Source organism: Watersipora subatra, chromosome 1 (assembly GCF_963576615.1).
Source record: "Watersipora subatra chromosome 1, tzWatSuba1.1, whole genome shotgun sequence".
Classification (NCBI taxonomy): domain Eukaryota; kingdom Metazoa; phylum Bryozoa; class Gymnolaemata; order Cheilostomatida; family Watersiporidae; genus Watersipora; species Watersipora subatra.
In genome coordinates, this window is record NC_088708.1 from 22887383 (window position 1) to 22911926 (window position 24544).

Sequence of the window (24544 nt, forward strand, 5' to 3'; positions counted from 1 at the left end):
CTTTTTATGTATAAGCGATTTTATGCTTTACATAACTAATTATATTAAGGAAATCATTTTTCTAGATATAATAATGATTACATCTTGTACATTTTCTTTTCTTTCCACATCTGAATGTTTAATTGAGCGAATAGTTCAGAATGTGTTGCTATGGTTGGCCAAGCCATGCATGTTAACTGTATACGCATACAGTGTAGGAAATAGTTCTCTTACGTCACTGCCTATATCTAGGAGTAATAGCTGCACTTGCGCAGGCAAGTTTGTGGCTTCAAGGAAGTTCATTTTTAAAAAAATTAGTGATTATCCCTTCCGCGTTACGACTGGGGTACTTATGCGAAATCGTTACAATAGTTTCGTTAAAGACATACTTTTGAAAGCCGTGGCATTCAGTAGAGTTATATACTTTTGTTTTGTAATTAAAACATCTGATAGTCTATGTCAATGTGAGGTCATTCTTAAAAGCTCTGTTTAGCCATTAGAAATGTAAAATTCTTTGCTCTATGACATTAGACGTTGTACAATATGTTAAAGTATAATATTTACTTGCTAACAGAAAAACAAAGGTAAAAATAAAGACAGTATGAAGACAGTTATACGGTAAAATAGTAAAAACCGAGAAGCAAATTATCTATCTATTACCTCCACAGAGTTACTAACTAGTGTTAATAAATTCATATAGAAAGATAAAATGGCTGTATATAAGTAGTAATTATATTATCTATCATATATACTTATTATTTATATCTATCATATCATATTTATTACTGTTAGAAATACTAGTTTCATAAAGAATAATAAAAAAAAGCACTCAATACACTATGTCCAGAGTGAATTATAGCATAATTATTGATGATATTGTTACTGATAATATAATAATATATAATGCAATGTGTATATTAATTATATATATATGACATAATATAATGTATAATATAAAGAGTAAGTATCTATTAGTCAATTCACTACAACTATGTTTCAAGCCTGATGTTTTTCATCAGGTGATAACTTGAGAGAGCTGAGGTTAACACCTTTAAGCCAGCAGATCTCTATCTGCTTGAAACAAATTTGTAGTGATTGACTGACAGCTTGGTGCTCTTCATATTCTACATTATATTATATCATATATATGATTATATATATATTCATCATCAATATATATATATATATATATTAGATATAGATTAGATATTAGATATATAGATTATATATATAATCATCATCATATATAATATCATCAATAATTATTTGTCTGACAAGTTTTAAACAAAAAAAACAACTTTTTTGTTTGACCTTTGTTTGAGTAGTTTGACCTAATGTAAACACTTTTATACCAGTTGCCGCCATTTTTGTAACTAGATATCCTGTTCATGAAGACATTATTAATACACCCACATTCCATACTTTCATCGCATCTTTAAAACTGTTCAGAATGTTAAAAATCTCTCATCACTCATATTGATCTCTGTTCAATCTTCTGCTGTGCAGAGTCCTTATGGAGACATCGAGTCGTGTCCAGCCATTACATCTGAGTCCCCAACAGCCCCTGTCAATGAGCTATATGAGTTGCAACTGGCCATGAACAACCTTCCTACACTGGTGAGCTATCCAACATATCTCTTGTTCTCTCTAACAACAAAAAACAAATGTGCTATACACTTTATGTATTTGCTAGAATATCAGAAGTACAGAGACTGGTTTAGCTTCATTCACTACTACAAACGGCTCTGATGATGTATTTCATAAGCGGAAATTAAAATCATGATTTATATGACATTACTGAGCTTCTCTCGGTATTCCATTACATGAATGTTTTATAACCGTAGGCTGATCAGACATACTACTGTCGCATAGCTTCTGCTGGAGGAGGTCGTGCAGATATTGTGGCAGCACGAGAAGGTGACAATATAAAATGTTCAGCTTACCGGGTAAGAGAAATTAAATAGCTAAGTCAGTATTTTACAGTTCATTGTCTGAGAATTTTAGGTCATAATTTTGTTGTTTGGAGAAAACTCCACCGTGGCCAGGCACACGAGTAGTGATGGCAAAATGTTGTTTAGTTAGGATATCAGTAGATCTAAAGTTCATGCTCATTGAAATATTCAAGTGAATCCGTGTTTCACAGTTATAATTCTTTTGTGTTTGTCATAATCATTCCAATCATTAATCTCAAATTTTGAAATAGACTGCCAATGATTTATGATCATCATACTTCGACCGCAGTGTTGGAGAAGTACATGAAGTTGTTCTGAAAGCTTTTTATCCTAGCACTCTCTCATACATGAGAGAAGGAATATTTTCACAATACTGTTTTACATATCAGTTCAAGGGTAGCTTGGTTACCAAAGTTTTTTGCACAGGATTTACGTCTCCCAGTTTTTACCTCTTAGGTGAAGGATTGAAAATATACTGTAAGAATGTCTGGCTGGTTTTGTTATTTGGGCGTGGCACAAGCTTTCATGTGGGAAATCACTGTGGTTATATCGTAACAACGTGATATCACTGAAATTGCTCATTGCAACTTGACAAGGCCTTATAGGTTGATGTCATTTGGTATTATGCTCGGAAGTTTCCATCATTGTATCACGTTTAGGTCTCTCATATACAAATACATCACTAGTATATAGTATACAGCTCTATAGGTTATTACTACTTTTTAAGCATCAGTTTTTTGTATGTTTTCTGATCCACTATTTTATTTATTTTGTTTTCATGGGCAAACTTAGCAGATACACTCTGCCTAGATCTAGTAAAAAATACAACCACTAGTCTAAAAACATTAGTACTTGTCTAAAAAACTTGAAACTGGTTTCTTCAATTTAATTCTCAAAGTATTAATAGTAATACTATTTCAGACATTCACTAATCTATAAGTATTAGGAAGAATCTAAAAACATTAGAATTAGTTTTAAAAAATTAATATCAGTCTAAAAACATTAGTATTCAGTTTGATTCCCTTCTCTTTACTTTCCTTGTCGAGCGTTGAACATTCTGACTTGGGCAGAACTCGGTCAGCCAGGGTGCTTTAGTTTTTTGTCCTACTTACTGGTAATTAAACTCTGACCAAGATGGCCTCAGGCAGACATGTAATCTTACCTCCACAATATTTCATCCAGCTAAACCACAACCCTCGACACTGAATCATTAATACGAAACAATTAGCAAGAATTCCTCCGAATTAGCATATTGGTTAAATTTGTTTCATTTTCTGTGTTAAGGAATAGAAAATAAAGTCCTTTGACCAAGTTCAGATGATATATGTGTAAGACGAGATAATATTGACAACTCAAACTTGAGCAACCGTGAAATTTTCAACTTAGAAAATTTATGGAACACTTTAACAATCCTTCTAAAATGAGCTGATCATGGCGATACCTCTGACCTTTCTGTGACTTTTTTACTACCTGCACCTGCTGTCGCTGACCTTTCTGGTCAAATTCCTCTACTTTTCTATTTAGACTTTATTAGCAATAAAAGCGAAAAACTGTACAATACTTTTGGTTGTTGACATTGCTTGCCTACTTCCATGCAGGTGCTACTGCACTTGTCCAACAGCTGCACCATACTAAATCCATTTTTGCAGCAATGTGAACTAATAATGGTAGCATCTGATTCTTGGCATCGTAATAGCACTTTAACAATCCCTCCTTATTTAGTAGTCAGACTAAGAGAGTTTATGGTTGGGCCAAACCACGACCCACAATTTATCACATTTAAACGCACTACACTATTTGAACACATCTCTAACATCATCCCTACTGAAGATATGGATGGATATTCTGAGGATACATGTATGGTATTATCCATATAATATTGTGTATGCATCAACTAGGTGCTGAGTGCAGCTCTCTATTTGCTTGCAGTATGGAAGTGACAATGATGCTCAAAGTAAAACATTCTTTACAAGCAACTTTACTGTCTCCGTTCTTTTGGGTGACCAGAAACATGAGCTCGCAAAGGCTGAAGGTAAGAATCTTTTGAGGGTGAGACTTGGAGAAAGTTTCGGAAAGTTTAATAATGCTACAGAACATCATGGATTGAGATTACGTACAACAACTGACCTAGTTACAACAAGAATATTTAAAAACCAAAGAACACAGGAGTTATCATTTACAAGTCATTTTTGACAAACGTTTAGATGAAAAGGATTGACTAGTGACATTAGAGACATCTAAGCTGAGTATGTTGAACTGCTTTAGAACACTTATAATATATTCATCAGTAAGGAGCACTTAGTGACATTTAGTTCTCCTGCTATAGAAGATCAGATGTCTAAACAATGGCAACTATTCAAGAGAAGTAGATATAATGAGGGTGTAAAAATGTTCAAGTTACAACAAAGGAGGCTTTCGAGTCCATTACCTTTTCCTCAAACTTTTTATAACACCACATATACGATTGGCATGTTTAGCAGATGTAATGTAACCTAGTAAAAAAATACTACCATTAGTCTTAAGACATTAGTACTTGTTTAGAATTTTTTTAAACTAATCTCAAAGTGTTAGTGGTATACGATTCCAAACATACGAACACTAGCCTATAAGTATGACTTGGACTTGTCCTCATCGGGTAAAAGTGAGATGGGAGGAGATCGTGTTGATGAGTGGGCTTAGTAGAATCTGAATCATCACTTGTCTAAAATCATTACTACTAGTCTAAAGTCAATACTACTAGTCTAAAATCATTACTACTAGTCTAAAGTCAATACTACTAGTCTAAAATCATTACTACTAGTCTAAAGTCAATACTACTAGTCTAAAATCATTACTACTAGTCTAAAGTCAATACTACTAGTCTAAAATCATTACTACTAGTCTAAAGTCAATACTACTAGTCTAAAATCATTACTATCAGTCTAAAGTCATTACTAATAGTCTAAAATCACTACCACTAGTCTAAAATCCCTACTACTCTAAAATCATTACAAATAGTTTAAAATCACTACTGCTAGTCTAAAGTCATTAATACTAGTCTAAAGTCAATACTACTAGACTAAAGTCATTACTACTAGCCTGAAACATTAGTCTGGGCCTAAAAAATATTAAAGCTCGTCTAGAAGTATTAGGACTGATCTAAAAATACTAGCAGCTGTCTTAAAGCCAATTTCTAATCCAAACATACACAACCAATTGAAATGGTCATAATATTTGTACCAGTTTAAAACATTGGCACTAGGTTTAATTCTCATCTCTAGGTTCCTTATTTAGCTTGAAACATTTTGTCATTTACCTCCTAGCTTCAGCTTTGGTGACCAAAAGGAGTGATATACCATTTATTAATATTATTCTGTCTATGAACATTGCAGGGCAAGTGTACAACTGTTCATACCGGCACGTTTGTACCCAGTGTGTCCAAATAGTGGGTACCACTGACTGCGTTTGGTGCTCGGAGTCTCGCCAATGCTTATACAACAACTGCCCAGCCGGTCTTGCGGTCTCCGACATTTGTCAGTCACTCGAGATTCTGTCTGAGGAGGTAGTTAAATTACTTAAATATCCTTACATTGTTATTATGATAGCTGAGTTCAGCATTGGAGGCACAATCTATGCACATTTCTCTATATTTCTCAAAGTGTTGAATCAATCGGCTGCTGTTTGTGCATGAAATTTGGTTGTTTGGTAGCCTACCATAGGAATTTATCGTTAAATAATGTTGCGCAAATGAGCGTCATACGCCTGTTTCATGCATTGTTTTTTCGTGATAAATGTTTGTTGTGACCATCCTAGCAGGACAGGTTTTTGACTAACCAGATTAAAAACACTCCAGCGTCATGATTTGACAACCTATTTATACCGCTACTCTGTCACAGTTGACGAAAAATTGACGAATTATTGATTAACTGGTAGCAAACTGTCAAGCGTTTTGCAATCACTATACGACAATCATTGTTTGTTGATGAATCATGGGTATGAGGCTATGTGGTCACTGGCAGGTTGCTCCAAAAGACCTTCCGGTGGAAGGAGGAATAACTCTAAGGATACCAGGTCGAGGACTGATTCTTGATGATGGTTACTCAGCAGCCAGTATTGAGATCGCCGGACAGTCTTGCCAAGATATAACTCCTGGCCCCAACACACCTCCTAATGGTGATGATACTGATTTGTGAGTAGATTTCACATTTATTTTGTTTTTGTTTTTCACTATAAGTACTGCAATCATAGTTTATAGTGCAATTAAGCATATTTTAATGTAAACAAGGCACTTCATTCGTTTAATACACAGTATCATCGGCTGATAGAGACTACTAGCTGTATATATATATATATATATATATATATATATGTGAGACATGTTAGTATGTACTATCAAAGCCACCGTGTGACTAACACAACCCTAATTACAAGTCACTTTATAAGGAGTTTGCTGGTTGACACCAGGGCTGCTCAAATTACCAATTGGCAGTTTTGGATATTTAAATAATTGCATATGTCTATGGATTGGTTCAAGGATTCTTCTAGTGATTTGTCATTTCATAAGTTTCTCTTTTAGACTGTTGATGAGCTGGCATCTCAATCGTACATAAGGATGGATAATTATAATCACTGAATAATATGAATAATACAATTGATACTAAATAAGTTATATTACTGACAACCATGATAAGAGTAACACCAAAATTAATAAAACTAATAACCTTTACTATAATAAGAGCCATGACCGTCTATCTGTCTGTTTATCTGTTTGTTCGTCTGTCTGAAGCCAAAGTTGGAAGTTGGAAAAAATAGGGTATCGTACGGGATTTGAACCTGTGGTATTTGGTGTTGTCACCCAGCATGCTACCACCGGCACCGATCAATCGCCGTCCAGTTTTCAGAATTATTGTGCTTATGATCATTGTCTGTACTTTATTGACACGCCTGTTTCTCACAGCACTGGAGACTATTAAGTTACTAGTATTTACTATAATAAGAGTCGAGTCCGCTCGAAGCCATTCTTAGAAGTTAGGAAAAATATTGCTCTCAACGGGATTCGCACTCATGACTTTCAGCCGGTTATTATTGATAACATTAGCAGTGTTAGTATACTAATAGTACGAATAACCTTTGATACACTGTGAAAGGTTGAGCCTGTTGAAAGGTATTAATCATGAAAGAGAGTCGGACCAGGAAGATCCATCTGGTTGGTAAAAATGGCCATAACATCCCAACCATAAATATGGCCAATAATTTGCAAACACCGAAGCGAGGTTATGTATCATTGCTAGCAACCTTGACACGCCATAAGCGTTACTGCTACAGTTATTACTTTGACACGCAACAATGCACACGCTAAAACGTCATAGATTGGATTAAAAAAGATGAATATTGTGAAGTGTCATTGACAATCTGATAAATGTGGCAGTTTTACATTTTACCACGGTTGGTCTATATCAATATTGATCACATTCTGGTCATGCGCAGTGATGAACTGTCTTTAGGCAAGGCAAATGATGAACCATCTAACAACAGCATGATGCGGTCTATTTTTTGCTGCAGTTTGTTATCCCAGTTACTCTCCTGATTCACTTATCATGGGCTCAAAACTGTGTTCTGTAACTGTAACTGTAACTATTTTCTTTGCACAGGCTCAGCTGTACCGTACCACAAGTGGAACATCGACAGAAAGCACAATTAAAGGTTATAATTGATGGTATTTCCTGGGAGAGAGAAACTTTTCTCAACTATTATGATCCGGAATTGCAAAGTCTCTCTGTGCTAGGCAACAACAACCATAGATATGGGCCTGTAGCAGGAGGCACCAACATAAAGGTATGTTCTGGCTGTTAGAACTTTCGACTAGTGTGATACATCTCCTAAGTCTTACTATTTTCAACTCTCCAAACACATTTTCAAACTAAAGGTATTGTAGCAGTTGTGTCAACCATTGAGGTTTAGCTTAGAGCAACCACAATGTGAAGCCACAGTAGTTAGTAATTAAGAATTTGATATGTTGGTAGGCTCGGTTTTAGCATAATTAAGTAGATACCAGTTTCTGAAACCCAAAAACCGCATCACATGAAAAACTCTTCTTGCTAGTGCTAGTTGTGTTTAGCAGGAGTGCATTTTTTCTCTGTATATTTGAGAATAGCAATCACTGAAAACTCTGAATCCTCACATCATGACCTCTCATGACCCTCTAGCCATTACTGCATTGGCTCTTCTATTCACCATGCCTGGGCCCTAGGACCACTACCCCACTGCGGGTCTTATGTATAATTTATGCATAGTTCTGGCAGGCCCAGATACTAAAATATGTTAGTACTGGGCAAATATGCAAAGATCTCCATGCGAGGAGCAACACCTGAGCAGACTTTTATGTCTGCTGATGAAGCTAGTTGCTCGCTAATGTATTGAGAGGTTGCTTTATTCTGGAAGGTTCTATTCTTAAGCATCATTATTATCTTCTGTTCTGCCATGTAGCATATCCTCGCCATGTCTCTTTCAACGTGAGTTCTCCGTCACTTCTTTCTCTCATATGTTGTTTTTTTTCTCAAGTTTATCTATTAGATCTCACCTTTAGTTCCCAGCTCTTATTCCACTGCACCGTCTGGTCTGTTAGTCTGATGGCTTAATAATTCCTGTTAATTGGTTAATAATAACAGTAGGAGAGCTTCACGCTCGCGGTGTGTGTATCTCACAGGTTAGGCATGTTATAGAGACTGGACATGGCATGTAGGATGATGAATTACTGAATTAGATGTAGCTCAGGTTCAGCTTGTGTTTTCAATGGTAAAACATAACCATACTGCTGAAGAATAACTGTTTGAAATTGTTAGAGTACCGCAACCATTTCATAACGGTATACTTTCAAAAAAGCCCATATTTCGTTCTTTTCGATGTCGTTTTTTCTATGTAGTCTGTTATTTTCATTTCGTAAGACCTTTTCAAGTTGTCCAATTTGTACTTGAGATGAGGTGCAAATGCTTATCCTGCACTGTTGAGCACATTATCAGATGTATCAGCCCTGCTAATCCCTGTCTGCTAATCCCTGTTGAGCCGTTCTTATTTTTGGCCATAGCTCGCACTCAGTGGTGGTGAAGGCTCCAGTGTATTGCTCACCTTCTCTACTCAGGTCTTTGATTATGGCAATTCTGATGATTTGCCAACCGCTTTCAACACACCTGCTCTCGCCATTCTATTACATTAAATGTTATCATCCTAGTTTGTTATTGATTTGGCTCGCTTCCAGAGCTTGCAGTGGCACCCTGGGAGTTTGTATAATTTGCGCTAACATAGTAATGGGTTTGATGAATTATGTGGAACTATTTAAGTTCAGTTCTAGGTCAGAGATACGGTTTCTGCTGAAGATTTTTCTTCAGCTTAGACAACTTAGACAAAAGACACTTATGTCTTTGACCCCAATGTGTGTAATACATTTATTGACTTGGTTCTAGCTTGATGGAGAGGACCTGATAGAACTAAGGAATACTGCCTGGGAGCTGGAGCTAGTCAACATAGAGACACACATTCCACTCAACCTCCACAGCTGTTCCGTGTGAGTAGAAATATAGTGAGGTCTGATGCTCTGAAAGGATGGGCTATTTGTATACTTCCTCAGTCTTATACCGTGCATGTTTTTCGCTTAGTCTTTCGGGTTGAACTCGTAGAAAGTTCCTCAGTTTCGCGGTTAAATAGATGAAACAGCAGTTTTGATTAAATATAATAGCGAGCTAACTGATAAAGTTATTGGATCATCACTACGACTGCTCAACTACATTTCATCTTGCTAGTCGCTGGTTCTAGTTCATCAACAAGGCCCAGACACTCAGTTCATGTATTTCTGTAATGCAGGTTGCCTCATGGCTATATACTATAATATCTTTACCATAATTATCCTTTCAACTAGTCTACTAGCTCTACTAGTCTACTAGCTCTACTAGTCTACTAGCTCTACTAGTCTCATATGTACATGTACCTTAGCAATGTTACTTTTGGATCGTAGAGTAAGCGAAGCAATTCAATGCAAGACACCTGTAGCCAAGAGCACTGGCAAGTATATGGTTCAACTCAACTTTACCGATAAGCTCTACATCAGGAACCTGACAGACCAGAATGAATTGTTTGAATACAAACCAGACAGTAGTATTAGTGGAATCTTTCCTGACCATGTCATTGCTTGGTAAGTTTTCATTCTATAATTGCTATTGCTATGGTTATTGCTACGGGTAAACCCCCAAGGTTCTTTTCTTTACTTATCATGGAGTTGTCTGCTCTCAGAGAGTGGGCACATTTATGGCTTCTCCTGAGTTGGTAAATGTACCAGCAATTAATATTATGTTTATGAGGGCTATGAAAACAGTTTCTTACATATTATTATTTATTTAGCAGACGGTTTGAAGACATTTTCAAGTGCTCATCGAGACAGTCATATATACAGAAAATTACAAATGAAACATCTAAGCAAACTTGTCAGCGCACATAAAGCTCGTAACTATTGATTGCTGACAGATGAGTAATTTAGCAAATAACCCAGAAAGTTACCAAATATATTTACTCCTTTGTAGATATTTTAAAGCTATGGCTGTCATGCAGGAAGTCCATAGTTTTATTTATATAAATTGAAATAACACAACTGTGTATCGCAGGGCATTATTTATTACAGCTAAAGCTATTGTTAATAAGGTACTGAGCGAGACAGCCTACAAATTTCATTGTCAATTTCAGGGGAGGCAAGCAATTCACGGTGAATGGCACGCACTTGGACTCTGTCAGTCGTCCACTCCTTGAGGTTCCTTCGTCTATATTGAGGTCAGACGGACTCGATACTTGCAGAGTTAATTCGTCAAACAGGATGTTATGTACCTACCCCGAATTTCATTCAACTGGCGTAAAGCAAATGGTTATCATTATGGATGGTATAAATACTTCCTTGACTACCGTGGATGTTACTGTCACAGACAATCCAGATTTTGAGGAATTCGAAGAGAAGGTTCACGAAGGTCAGCTAATACTAAAGGTGAGTGGAGGCTGTAATGAGTCATACATCTCTCAGAGTGTATGAGTTAGTTATTTGGGTAAGAGAAATTGTGAAATAGTGGTCGCTCAGGTTAGCTGAGCCTGTTACCTGTAAGAGTAACGTAGTTTTTAGAAATCGCACTGAAGATATTGCAATGCAGAGCAGTTTTGCGTGTTTTGAACTAAAAACCTCAGTTTTTAGTTAAAGCAACTCTGCATCGATTTGTTTTGTTAGTTGCTAAATAAAATTGGAGGAAATACAAAATGATCAATGGTTGCTGTAGATTCTTAATGATTTTTCAACTTTGAAATGAAACTTTGACTTCAATAGCATTAGGTTTTTACTTTCTCAACTTTTTTTCTTTGCCAATTGTTTCAACCTTGAGCGAGTCAAGCTATGGTCACGCCCTCTCCCAGTTGCTTGTTCATTCTGTTACTCAAAGACTAATATTTGCTAATCGCGGTCGCTTTTTACATTTCTCACACTTGAATATAAGAAAATCAACTTTTGCAACTGTTCTACTCACTTGACTCCGAAAACATAAAACGTTTGAGGTAAGTTTTACAAGCATAGGATTACATGGTGCTACCTGCTGCATCAGATTCAGACTACCCTAATCCATTTAGTAAGTAGTTTTGTGAAGCTATCAGTCGCTTAAGACTAACTTGAGGAGTTTCTTTTTTGACATTGAAGAGGATTTGTACAAATGGAGTCTATCCCATCCCACTTTTTACAAGTCGACCAGCTTTATTCAGTATGTTGACAACATTTGTGAAATAAAGAATTCTTTAAAACAAGTCTAGACTATCAGATAAGTGTTTACATTACAACTTTGTGTATGTCATCAACTTTACATGCGTGGACCATCTGTAGACAGACACCTGTAGACATTGACACCTGTAGACAGTGACACCTGTAGACAGCGACACCTGTAGACAGTGATACCTGTAGACAGCGACACTTGTAAACAGCGACACTGATAGGTTTAAACTTTCCCAAACAGGCATTGCTGATTGTACCAATCTTCTAGATCAACTTTTTAAGTTTTTTGTAAAAGGTATACTTCTAATAAAAAGGCGATTTAATAACTAAAGATAATCCTGATAGGTACAACCATTTAGATGGCCTCATCTCAGACTGTACTAGTCAACCGATTCAATCAATCAAGTCACTCTGGTCAACCATGAATATCTTCTACCAAAATTGTGCTTAAAAATTCCTTTATACTAAAGTTCAAATTGGCCTTGTCTCAATGAACAAGCTGTGTACATAAACCAAGTGTCAGGCTTTTGCATATGCCTGCAAGGTTGGTGCACTTTTTGCTACAGAAACATCACACAGTTTTATTGTATCTCTCGAGTTCAGCACATGCTCAGCACATGTATTCATGTAATATAAATACTAAGTTTCCATACAGCAGTAGTGTAGTGACACCTGGATGCGCCAAAGCAAAGCGTTGCGCTGGGCTGACAAGCAGATTATGCTTCTATAAGGCGATATAGTAGAGCGATGGCTGCACGACGCCTTTATGTCAAGGCGTATGTTCGCATGTGAAGCAACAGAAAAGCAAGATCTATGTGTGCACTAGTGCGACGCCATTGGTCGTTATGACCATTTCCATGGCACAAAGATGTCGCATTGCACAGATGTTTTGCTTCGGAACAGTAACACCGAATCACGATAAAATGAGAGCGACATGGCTGCTTCCATGATGGTATTGCAGCGCCATATTGGGGGGTGTGTGTGTCACTACGCTTTCGCCGTATGGATACTTAGTAATACCGACTCATAGGGCTCACTAGCATAGATCAGTGACTCGGCATGCCTCACTACCTGCAATTATCATACATCAGTCAAATAGGGTGTCTGTAAACTCACAGTTCATGCCGACTACAAAGTTTAACCTCAGCTTAGATCACCTCTACATCAGAATTTGTTGACACGGCCTACAATTTCATGAAAACATCAGCAACGGCAAATATTTGTATCGACACCCGTTATAGTTTCCAATATACCGTAAAACCTCTAATTGAACGCCACCTCTATTTGACCGTCACTATGAGATAAGGGTTGAAAAATAGAGCGCCATGGCATTCAATTAGAGGTTTTGCGGTAAGATGTCCCAAAATTCTCGAGATATTATAATTTTGTCAGTAGAAGTTAAACAGCTGGTAGAAATTTAAAATTAGTTTAATTTAAAGCGTACGTAGAATAGGTTTAAGGGTAAGTCTCACTGGGCATTACTACTACTTACTCTACCAACAAAAGTAAGTCTACAGTTTACATTATTTTTAATTTGGGTGAAATAAAAACCTCTTTCTACTGCTTATTATGGTATATATGGCTTAATTCATTTTTACATATTACTTAGAATTTTTTTGTATATCCAGTCTTTTTGTCCATTTTATATAATGTATTTGTTTTAATGCTATATACAATTACTTTAAGTGTTTTTTCAATGTTTTTTGGACTCTAAAGCAAATAAAAAGTTCAACATATTTTAATAAAAATACTTGCTCCCATATGTGATGGTTTGGCGATAAGAAACAAATATTGGAATAGATTAATTTTATATTTCGAAGTTTGATTGTGTTTGCCCAGCCTATGATAATTGGTCTAAAACACAACTAAGCATGTCCTCAGTGTTTGAACTATGCTTTCTGAGCTAGCCATAGCAAGCATGCTCTCTACCTTAAAAGTTTTATACAAAATAAATTACCGCCCTATAGGTGTTCATATATTGTAATTGTTCACTGTTCATCCATACTTGTGGTACGTCGTTTTAGGGCAGCAACTTAGACAATGTGAATACAAATGATATAATGGTGTTTGTCGGTGGACAACCATGCAACATTACGACTAAGGAATCTAGCACCATTCTCTGCGATCCACCTAAGTTATCAACGCAACAACAGAAGGAGAGCACGGTAATAACGGTGAGTGGTTCATAGCCTACATGGCTCATTTATAGAAGTACTGAGATCTCCAGACACTGTGCAACAGTTTCATTCTGGTAGCTTTTTCGTCTTATCTACCAAGTTTTCCTAAAGCGATAGTGTGGTGACCCACCCCTATATGGTCTGCAATGACATCATGGAAACAGCGGTGTCGCTCTCATTCTGTCGTGATTCAGTGCCACTGTTTAGAAGTGACACAACCTTGCGGTGCGCCATCTTTGTGCCATGGAAATGGCCTTGAAGACCAACGGCATCGCACTTGTGGGTGTGCAGAGTTTTTTTACTGTTGCTTCATATACTTAAAGATCCACTTTGACATAGGCATCACTCAACGATCGCTCTACTGTAGTGCTCTATGAAAACATGATCTGCTTGTCGATATGCATAGCTCTTTGGCCCTGGCACACTGAGGTATTGCTACATTATCACTGTATCAGAGGCTAATCACCGTAAGGAAACTTACAGTGATTAGCCTCTGATTCTAAAAATTGGTTTGGGAGATGAATCTGATCAAACACTTGATGGCTAATGTTTAACTGCAGCTATAAACCTCATTGCAGTGTCTAGGCATGATGAGTATAATAAAAAAGGCATATTTTAGTAAGTCGTATGGCACTTGCCTCCGTTGTAGAAACTGGATGGGTATGCTCTATTCCCTGCAGTGCCCAGAGTTTGATTGATCGCTTGCATTCCATTTCGTTAGCCTCGACTTAACCGAATAGCTGACATATTTCATGATAAATTGCAAACTAGAAAACTCATGACTTCACCTGTCCTATCTAGGTTGAAATCTATGGTGAAAAACGTTTCACTTTGGGCAAGCTGAACTATACACAAACAGAGACACCAGTTGATGGTCGTCTCCCAGATGCGGTTATCGGAGGAATAGCTGGTGGTGGAACTGCTGCTGTCATCATCATGGTTGTCGTCGCTGTGCTCCTGTTCAGGAGGTCCAGATACCATAAACAGAGATATTTATCTATGGTGAAGCATGTTGACCAACTAGAATGCAACTCACGACATGAAATCAAACAAGGTATTAAAAGCATTTGAGTAATATAGCATACCAGATTGTTGCGTAATGCTTGTTTTGATTGCGTCACTCAGTATTGTTCATGACTAAATATGGTTGTCTTGTTATTACCATCACCCACTAAACATTGAACTTAATCATCTTTTTGACATTCACTCAGTTCACATAGGCCTACTTTGAAGACATCCTTCGTAGGAGTTGTCATTTCTCTAAACACATAGATAATTACAGACTGGTTTCAACACAGTCAGAGAAAACTACATCTAACCACTTTGTACAGATTCTTGCTGGTAGTTGGGCCAAAGTCAGATTAGGTTCATGCACTCATAAACTGTTGAACTTGTGTTCATTGAATACTTTGCTTGTTTACTGCATTTGATTTAAATTCTTACAATAACCGGTGATTAATATTTTTAGTTCAAAATTAAATTTTACCAGAACCAACTTATTTTTCTATTATTTTATTTGCTACAATTTCATTTCAAATAACTGTTTTTCAAATTATGCCAAAAATCATAAAAAAGGGCAACAAGTAATCAATGCAATCAACTAGTCTGTTTGACATACATAGCATTTAAAATACTATTAATATTTATTAAGAGAACGTATATTAGGTGGAGCACTGTTAAATCAGCTAGCAATACTTTCAAAATATACATGTATGAATGGCTACCGCAAAAGCTTGAACAAGCAATTTTGAAACCGATTTCGATATTGCTTGTACTTGTTCAAGTTTTTTAAAACGAATAATTCTATCCGCCTTCAAGGGCTCAAATTTTCATCATTGCATGCCTTTTCTTGCATGGAAAAATTTTACAAATAATCATTTTGAGTCATTAGCCAGTGATCCTAAATGTTCTTGAGCCTTTGAAGCCTGAGGTTAAGGGTATGCATTATGGTCACAGCATTTGCTGAGCTGCAGACAGATATGACTGACCTGATGGGTGACCTCAATGTCACTGGTATACCTTACTGGGATTACAAGAACTTCACCTTCAAGATCCTCTTTCCAGGACAAACAGATCATCCAAGTCTTCACAAGCTCATGGTATGTCCCTAAGTAAACTGAGTACGACTAAATAAGTTGGTGGAGACAGAGGCCTCAATTATTCATAGGATCTGAATCGATATGATATCTTGTGTGATTAGAACAAGTTTGGTTAGTCATCTCAGTCACACGAGTAACTAGGTGGCACATTATCAACTATTAGTACTAAAACAGACTAGTGTACTTTGAGAGAGCATAAAGTGTGTCCATAAAACACAGAGAATTATGGACAATTATGCTGAATTGCTCAGAGATGGTTGATTGGGGTAGTGGTTAGGGCGACAGTCTGAAATTTGAATGTTAGGAGTCAGAATCCTATGCGGGGCTATCTTTTTTCTCAATCTCAAACTGTGGCTTCAGACAGATGGGTGAACACAGCCCTTATTATAGTAAAGATAAGATTTATCTGATATTTATTGATTAAGACTGAGGAAGGTTGGTTGAACGATATAGTAAAGTACATTTTTTGTCGAGAAATATAGAATTAAATTTAGTTTGTCAAAGCGTATGCTTAAAGCTCTAATCCTTCAGTCGATTGTGACGATATCCTCATTTTATCACACGTTTTTGCAAGTAACTAACCAGTGTTGAGAGATAATTTACTGTACGATCATGAAACGGAGACCAGCTCCAAACATAACTTGCTTAAACCCAGTCTCTCCTTTCCCTAACCCCTTACTTTATTATCAGCGTTACAAAGACCACACATTCTTCAATGGTTATATTCATTTTTTCTTTTAAAATGTTTTGCTAATTTTAGACAAAAAGAAAAGTAGCGGTGATGCAAGCATTGGATATGTTTGAGCATCTAATCCACAACAAGGACTTCCTCCTCTCCTTCATTCATACTCTAGAGCAGCAGCGCACATTCAGCATGTCTGACAAAGTACAGCTGGCAGCGCTGCTCATGCTCACCCTACAGCATAAGATGGACTATACTACAGCGTGAGTCGTGCTACCTTACATGCTCTAATCTCACACGGATTCTAACAAAAGCGCTGTAAAGCTTGTAGTTATGACGTTGGCACCTGTGAGATCAAGGAATTGCGGTACACTCAGTAGCTTTGTATACAGTTATGGTTATTACCCACAAAAACAGGACATTTTAAAGTAAAACAAGCCCTAGTTGACTGAGTGAAACGTGCGCCAAACGTAGCCATGAGATGACCTTGAAGATTGCTTATAAGTTATTCCTAATAATTCTGAATGTAACCACCAACTTCTCGGTTGACACTTGAGGCTAACAAGTCTTTCACATCATAAATAATTTGAAACTCCTCACGCGCTCAGACCTGTGTCTGTGAAGATCTAATCTGTGTGTAGACCTTCTCATCTGTTCTACAGAAGAAAAATTTTACCTAATATTTCAGAAAATGTAGCTTTTCGCTGTAATCTTTACCAATAATGTATTACATTTGTCTCTCATTATTGAACTAAATCAACAAACTCAATACATCGAGGACTTCCCTCGTTACACCTGTGCCAGTGTACGAAACACGGTCATCCTTACAGTAGATATATCGACTGGTGCAAATATATCTATACTCCTAGCCATTCACTGTTACAAAGGCATCTTACATTAGGCTGGTCACAACAGGTCGAACCATAGACCTATTAACTATCCTAACCATACTAACCTAATAAGTATGTATAGTTAATAGGTCTATGGTTGGAACACACAACTGCTGCCATTGAAGTGTACGAGTATTGAACAAAGCGCTGTCTGTACGTTACGAACATGATTTGAGTGACTTTACCTCCTGTAATAAGGTATTGCTACTAATGTAGTTGTCTGGTTTGTGTGCTGTGTACATGTAAAATTAAATACATTAACTCTTCCTACATTACGGCTTTAATTATCACGGCCTCGTTGTATCGATGGTTGCTGGGGGCCTTCATTTGTATAAACATACCCTGCGATACGGTGTCAGTCTTGTCTCTAAGGGACAAATGGAAGCACTCAGTCTATTGATATAAAAGTTCCTTAGCAATGAGCTAGTTGATGTCATCTATAAAAGAGAATTTTTCCAAGAAAAGCTTGAGACCGCTTTCAACTATTGAATGGAATGTGACCATACCTCCTTCATCTACAGAGAACTGCCTATTGGCTCAAGAATGTTTAGCATTGATTTTCCTTCTTTGATTCTCCGCCTTTCAGTTCTCCTTAAACTTTTATGGACCTCAGTATTGTGTATATAATGTAATATACAAGTATGCCACATTTACAATATCATGTAGGCTACATGTATAATAATTACGAAAGTTTTAACAACAGTTTTTGTTCTGAACTGTTAAAATCATGGCTCATACTTAAAAAAATCTAGTTTCGATTTCGCGGGAGTTCATATTTTTCAGGTATGTCTGAAAGGTACCTTCCGCTAAATAGGGTTACTGTACATGTATATGGTTACTGTAGCACTTTTTGATGCAGCGTAGAGGGTGACAATTATCAAGATATTCAGTAACAGTACAAAATCTGTATGTAGTTTGTACTTAATATGTTATGTATGCAGAGTACAGCCTGTACATAGTATCTACTCGACATATAAACTATGCTTAGTACATACATACTACATAGCACAGAATTAGATTGTACATAATTTGTTAATAGTGATAAATAAAATGTATGCATAGTATATAAATAGATTGTACCTAGTGTATGCATAGGTTATACATGGTATGCAAATAATCTATGTATAGTGTATATAAATGTTTATACTGTACATAGTGTGCATATATCCTTAGTTTGCATATATACTAAATACATACATATATATATATATATGTATATATATATATATATATATATATATATATATATATATATATATATATATATATATATATATATATATATATATATGCACAGTATACACACATACACGCGCACATACACGTTTACACATATACCCAGATTTACACATATACCCACATACACACATATTCAGACATACATACACACACATACGCACATAGGCATACTCACATACACGCACATAGGCATACTCACATACACGCATACACACATATATATTATATCGTATATACATAGTATATACATATCTATACTCATGCTATAGACAGTACTGTTTCGGCTATTGCAGCCTTATCAGTACAGCTCAGAGCTGGCAAGGGAGATAAATCCGATTGCCAATAAAAGTTTACTTCCTGCCATGAAACAACTAAGTTGCCTCACAAATGTAATGAAAGTCACTGCGCTGACAAAAGAGTGCTCAAATCGCAAAAGCGAAAAGCTATGCACAAACGCTAATATATATATTTAATGTATATATATATTTATGTATATATAATATATATACGATATACATATATATTTATATTTAGATATATATAACATATATATATATTTGATTTGTAATTTACATATAAAGTATATATAGTCTTTATTGTCATTCATCCAAGCTCTCTCCCTCAGCTCTATAATACAACTTTGTGGTTTTGTTGCGCATGACAAACATTTGTTATCTCATAGAGTGATCAAGGAGCTGCTATCGGATTTAATTAAGAACTCTATAAGAGACAAACATCCTAAACTGCTTCTTCGAAGGTCAGAAAGTGTTGTTGAAAAAATGCTCACTCATTGGCTGTCGCTGTGTCTCTACAAATACTTGCAGGTAGGGGCACTCGGTTTATTTTGGCAGTTTAGCCTTCTGCTACTATTATGTTTATAAAAAAGATAACTCTTGTCTAGGATATCCCATTCATTAAGCCTCCTTTTAAAAGATTATTAATTAGAGGATATAGAACGGGTGAGCTGAACTGGTATTATGTATCAACAATAATTGGAAATAACAGAAAGTGGCATATATTAGTGCCAGTAATTTAATCATCGTTATGTTAATTTAATTTACTGTGAATTGGAGGAAAGGATTACTTTCTCTTGTCACACCGCATGCTTATGTTACGCTCAGCTCTTACATGTATATTGAAATGTTTTTTATTTCATACCAGGACCACGCTGGCACTCCCCTTTTCATGCTCTACCGCGCCATCAAACATCAGATAGATAAGGGGCCTGTTGATGCTCTGACTGGTGAGGCGAGGTATTCGCTCTCTCAGGAGCGCCTGCTTCGGCTCACTGTAGACACAAATCCAGTTGTAAGTTTTGCTTTTTTGTTAAATTTATCCGTCTGAACTTGTTTATAAAGCCATTCGTATTTGATAATATTGAAGGGCAAATGAAGTTCCAAGGTCACAGCGACTGCCGAGTCAAGTTTGAGATTAGCACTCAAATGTTTTGCTTTGAACCGGTGGCGGTACTAAAACAACTCACACATGATTTCTGTTTGCATACATGTATACATGCCAATGAGATATTCCGTAGGACTTTCACAGCTGATTGAGAATTGGTTAGGTAAAGATCAACTCTATTATCTAGTTTTTGATTGGCTAAGTATTTCAGTTAGTAATAGGTACATATATGTAGTTCGTGTGATGCATGTTCCAGTGGCATTTGACAACATACAAACTGTGCATCAGTGGCAGTTGATGATGATATACTTTGAAGTGTATTAAATGTGCTGTTGGCAGCTAAACATTAACGTTAACTTACTAGCTACTTAAGCATAAACAGATCGCTTACTCAGCCAGAAACCTGCTCAACAACAGTCAACAACCTGTTGGTTGTTAATGGTGACAGGTTTCGTCTTTTATAGCAAAATTTGCATATTAATTTAATCAGACATATTTGATTAGACTTTTTTATTTTTAGACTTTGAACATTGTTCTTGAGAATGAAGAGCGAATACAGTGCAAGGTCAATGACATCGACACAACAACTCAAGTGAAAGAGAAAATCTTGGATGTTTTATACAAAAATCAAGCGTACTCTCAGCGACCCTGTGCTTCAGACTACAACCTAGGTACGTCTCAACTTCATGTATTATACAACCACCATAATACAACCACCATAATACAACCACCATAATACAACCACCATAATATGACCACCATAATATGACCACCATAATATGACCACCATAATACAACCACCATAATATGACCTCCATAATGTCACCATCATAATGCGACCACCATAATGCAACCATCATAAATGACCACCATAATACTACCACAATAATACGACCACCCTTGGTGGGTTTTACACAATTGTTGGATGTTCACTAATAAGTGTGTCAATGTAGATGCCCACAATGGTTTGTTGTTGTTGTAGACCTTATTACAACTCTTTTATACTAGGAAGTTTAAAAACAAAAGTATTCTTCAATAATAAAAGAAAACATATAAGGAAATTGAGATATTGTGAAAACAATTTAAAACCACAAATAAAAAAACAAATAGTTTTTTATTTCACTGTGTATACGATGGTGTGTGTTTTGGTTTGTGGAATTACCAACTGCTCATCTGTATATCTTTATATATATATTGCTTTACCAAACGTCCGCATTATATTATTGTTTTCAAATTGAAAGTAGTTGTGCAGTTCAAATAAAGGGTGAAGCTTTCTCATCTTCATTATTCATGCAAAGGCTTCCGGCCAATTAGGTTCGATAAGGCAGCATATTAGCAAACAATTTTTACCTAGTTAGAGCATCGCAACATCTATATTGTGTGTAACATTGTTATTTGTGAAATCATTTTTAGTTTTTTTCATTTATTTTCTGATCAGAATGGCATCATGGGATAGTTGGAGTGCCGATATGTGACGAGGATTTAACATCTAAAACAGTGAATGGCTGGAAGCAGTTGAACACACTTGCTCACTACGGCATTTCAGATAATGCAACAATGAAACTCGTTTCTCGACATCGCCCGAGCTCTTTACAATCTGATAGTAAGTGTTTCATTATTATTCTCAATCATTTAAATTAGTGTGACAGGATTTACAAATATTGTACTCAGCTGATGGCTCACTTGAGGGTACAACACTAGCAAGGTGGCAACATACAAGATTTCTGAAGCATGACTAGCTGATCACGTTTCAATCGTTAAATCAATTTCTATCGCTTTAAAAACTCTTATAGGGAGTTTGGACACTGATAAACTTTGCGATACTCTGTCAAGTAACCGAGGACGAGCGACTCCACGAGGAACGCTGAGTCGTAATGGTGCACTATCAACCAGCAACTTGCAGGACCACTATATTCACAATCATGTTTCTTTATGGCATCTGGTAAGTAGTCGATATAAACATATTTTTGAGCTTTTATCTGGAAGATTAATTTACATGTGTATATTTATGTAATAAGAATATGAATCATAGATCAAACAAGCAAGACATTTGATTGTGTCATCATGATTCTGTCTGCTTTTTCAAGCAACCCGAAAATCAGTGGTCTAAAGTTGTATTACTAGTTTGTTACTCAGCTCCGACGAAGCTCTTTTTTACCTTCTTTTTTTCTTGCAGTCGGTCGTTTCGACCGACACTTTCATTTTATTACTAACTTCCATGCCGCCTTTTTCCACCTCTTACCATCTGTTTGTGTCTAGTTCTCTCAACTTCCTACATATTGCACTTTGCTACATCTTTGTATCTCAGCCTGGGGTTGCCTGGATTCCTCTTTCCTTCAGAGTTGTGAATACAATTATAGTTGTCTTTATAATAGCTCATAGCCCATCCTGTGAGCGTGTCCCAGCCATCTTATGCCTTTTATCTATCTTATACCCAATTATATATGTATATCCTTGATATTGTAGTCATCGCCGGTATCATCTTCAAATTTTGTATTAAAAACTTGTTGGCACACTTATTGTTGTGTAACAAAACATTTTTTTTTTTGATGTCAAAGTAGTTATCACTAGAAGTAAAAAACTTCAGCATATTAGAACGACTGATCGAACTGATTGAACAAAAACTATGGGGTATAAAACTATGGGGTATAAAACTATGGGGTATAAAACTATGGGGTATAAAACTATGGGGTATAAAACTATGGGGTATAAAACTATGGGGTATAAAACTATGGGGTATAAAACTATGGGGTACAAAACTATGGGGTATAAAACTAAATAGCAATGATACACATCTGTAATGTATAGTTAGATAGCGTAGTGTATAGCTAGGTAGTGAAATGTATGGCTAGGTTGTGAAATGTATAGCTAGGTAGTGTAATGTGTAGCTAGATAGTGTAATGTATAGCTAGGTAGTGTAGTGTGTAGCTAGGTAGTGTAATGTATAGCTAGGTAGTGTAATGTATAGCTAGGTAGTGTAATGTATAGCTAGGTAGTGTAACGTGTAGCTAGTCGTGTAATGTGTAGCTAGGTAGTGTAACGTATAGCTAGGTAGTGTAATATATAGCTAAATAGTGCGATGTGTAGCTAGGTAGTGTAATATATAGCTAGGTAGTGTAATGTATAACTAGGTAGTGTAATGTGTAGCTAGGTAGTGTAATATATAGCTAGGTAGTGTAATGTATAGCTAGGTAGTGCAATGTGTAGCTAGGTTTGGAGCAAAATGTTTGCATGTTTGTTCAAGAGTAGTATATGCTAAACCTAAAAACTAAACATGTTTTGTCTTATTCTTAAAGTAAATGAACTACGACACATAATTGGTGTGCCACACTCAATTACATGTGACTGTTGCGTGCTGTAACTAAAGCTTCACATGATTTTTAATTGTTATCATCGATTTCTGTTACCTGGAGTTTCTGTGATAAAAAATATCTACTTTCGGATCCACATCAATGTAATTACAAGTAACCAATGCTGGTACAGCTACAGCATTGCACCTACCAGCAACTAATATGGCATCACAAGCATGCATTATGGATGCCTCTATGACTGCTCAGATTTTTCTGTTGACTAGACCTTGCTGTCCTAATGATTCACCATGTGGACAAAAACTAACTTTGTGAGTGACTCTCTAGCTATTACTCTGTACGAATGACAGCACTTAGGATGATCATGGCAGCATAGACCACACGATTTTTCCATTCCACCCAGTAGCTGTCATCTATGCTTTTCTGAGTAATCAGCCTTTGTTACGATTTAAACATCTAATCTCTGTCGCATGCCCTTTTATCTCATCTGACAGATTTCCTGCTTTATCTCGAATAATCTTTTTAAGCTTTTCGTTTGCTCACACGAATGGATTCCTGTAGATAAATGAATTTTAAAATACGGTTTTTCAGACACTAACTTTGGATTTAAATTAAAATAAGCTTTGCAGCATTTCGTTGAAATCTTGAGGTGCCAAATAATGCAGTTATATGAATGGTGGTTATTCGATACATTTTTTACTCAATGTAGGTTAAGAGCTCTGGGTCGAACACACTTCCCGAAGATAGACAGCAAACAATGATGTCAGAGATATTCCTTACTCGGCTGCTGAAGACCAAAGGTACACTTCAAGAGTTTATAGACACTCTCTTCCAAACGATATTCTCGGCCGAGAACTTACCACCTACTATCAAGTTTTTATTTGACTTTTTGGATCAAGAAGCCTTTAAACATGGAATTACCGACCCAGAGGTGGTCCACGTCTGGAAGAATAATAGGTATGTTTTTTCTAGTAACCATTTGTTTTACTTTCATTATACATGTATAACATTTTTATTATAGTCATTTATCGTTAGTCAAGTTTGAATTATAACT

The 24544-nt window shown here is 36.3% G+C and overlaps 1 protein-coding gene across 1 annotated transcript in view; it reads left to right on the plus strand.

The window, feature by feature from the left end:
- The window catches only part of LOC137385978 (plexin-A1-like), a 33950-nt gene that overhangs the window by 7033 nt on the left and 2373 nt on the right, over window positions 1–24544 (plus strand). Inside the window, exons 8-26 of the mRNA XM_068072614.1 lie at window positions 1486–1596; window positions 1824–1925; window positions 3861–3963; window positions 5303–5472; window positions 5930–6099; window positions 7562–7745; window positions 9371–9471; window positions 9919–10095; window positions 10641–10932; window positions 13719–13868; window positions 14673–14925; window positions 15828–15970; window positions 16731–16915; window positions 19464–19605; window positions 19943–20089; window positions 20703–20853; window positions 21621–21785; window positions 21976–22124; window positions 24200–24447. Coding sequence (XP_067928715.1) covers window positions 1486–1596; window positions 1824–1925; window positions 3861–3963; window positions 5303–5472; window positions 5930–6099; window positions 7562–7745; window positions 9371–9471; window positions 9919–10095; window positions 10641–10932; window positions 13719–13868; window positions 14673–14925; window positions 15828–15970; window positions 16731–16915; window positions 19464–19605; window positions 19943–20089; window positions 20703–20853; window positions 21621–21785; window positions 21976–22124; window positions 24200–24447 — 3143 coding nt within the window. The remainder of the gene's footprint in view (window positions 1–1485; window positions 1597–1823; window positions 1926–3860; window positions 3964–5302; window positions 5473–5929; window positions 6100–7561; window positions 7746–9370; window positions 9472–9918; window positions 10096–10640; window positions 10933–13718; window positions 13869–14672; window positions 14926–15827; window positions 15971–16730; window positions 16916–19463; window positions 19606–19942; window positions 20090–20702; window positions 20854–21620; window positions 21786–21975; window positions 22125–24199; window positions 24448–24544) is intronic.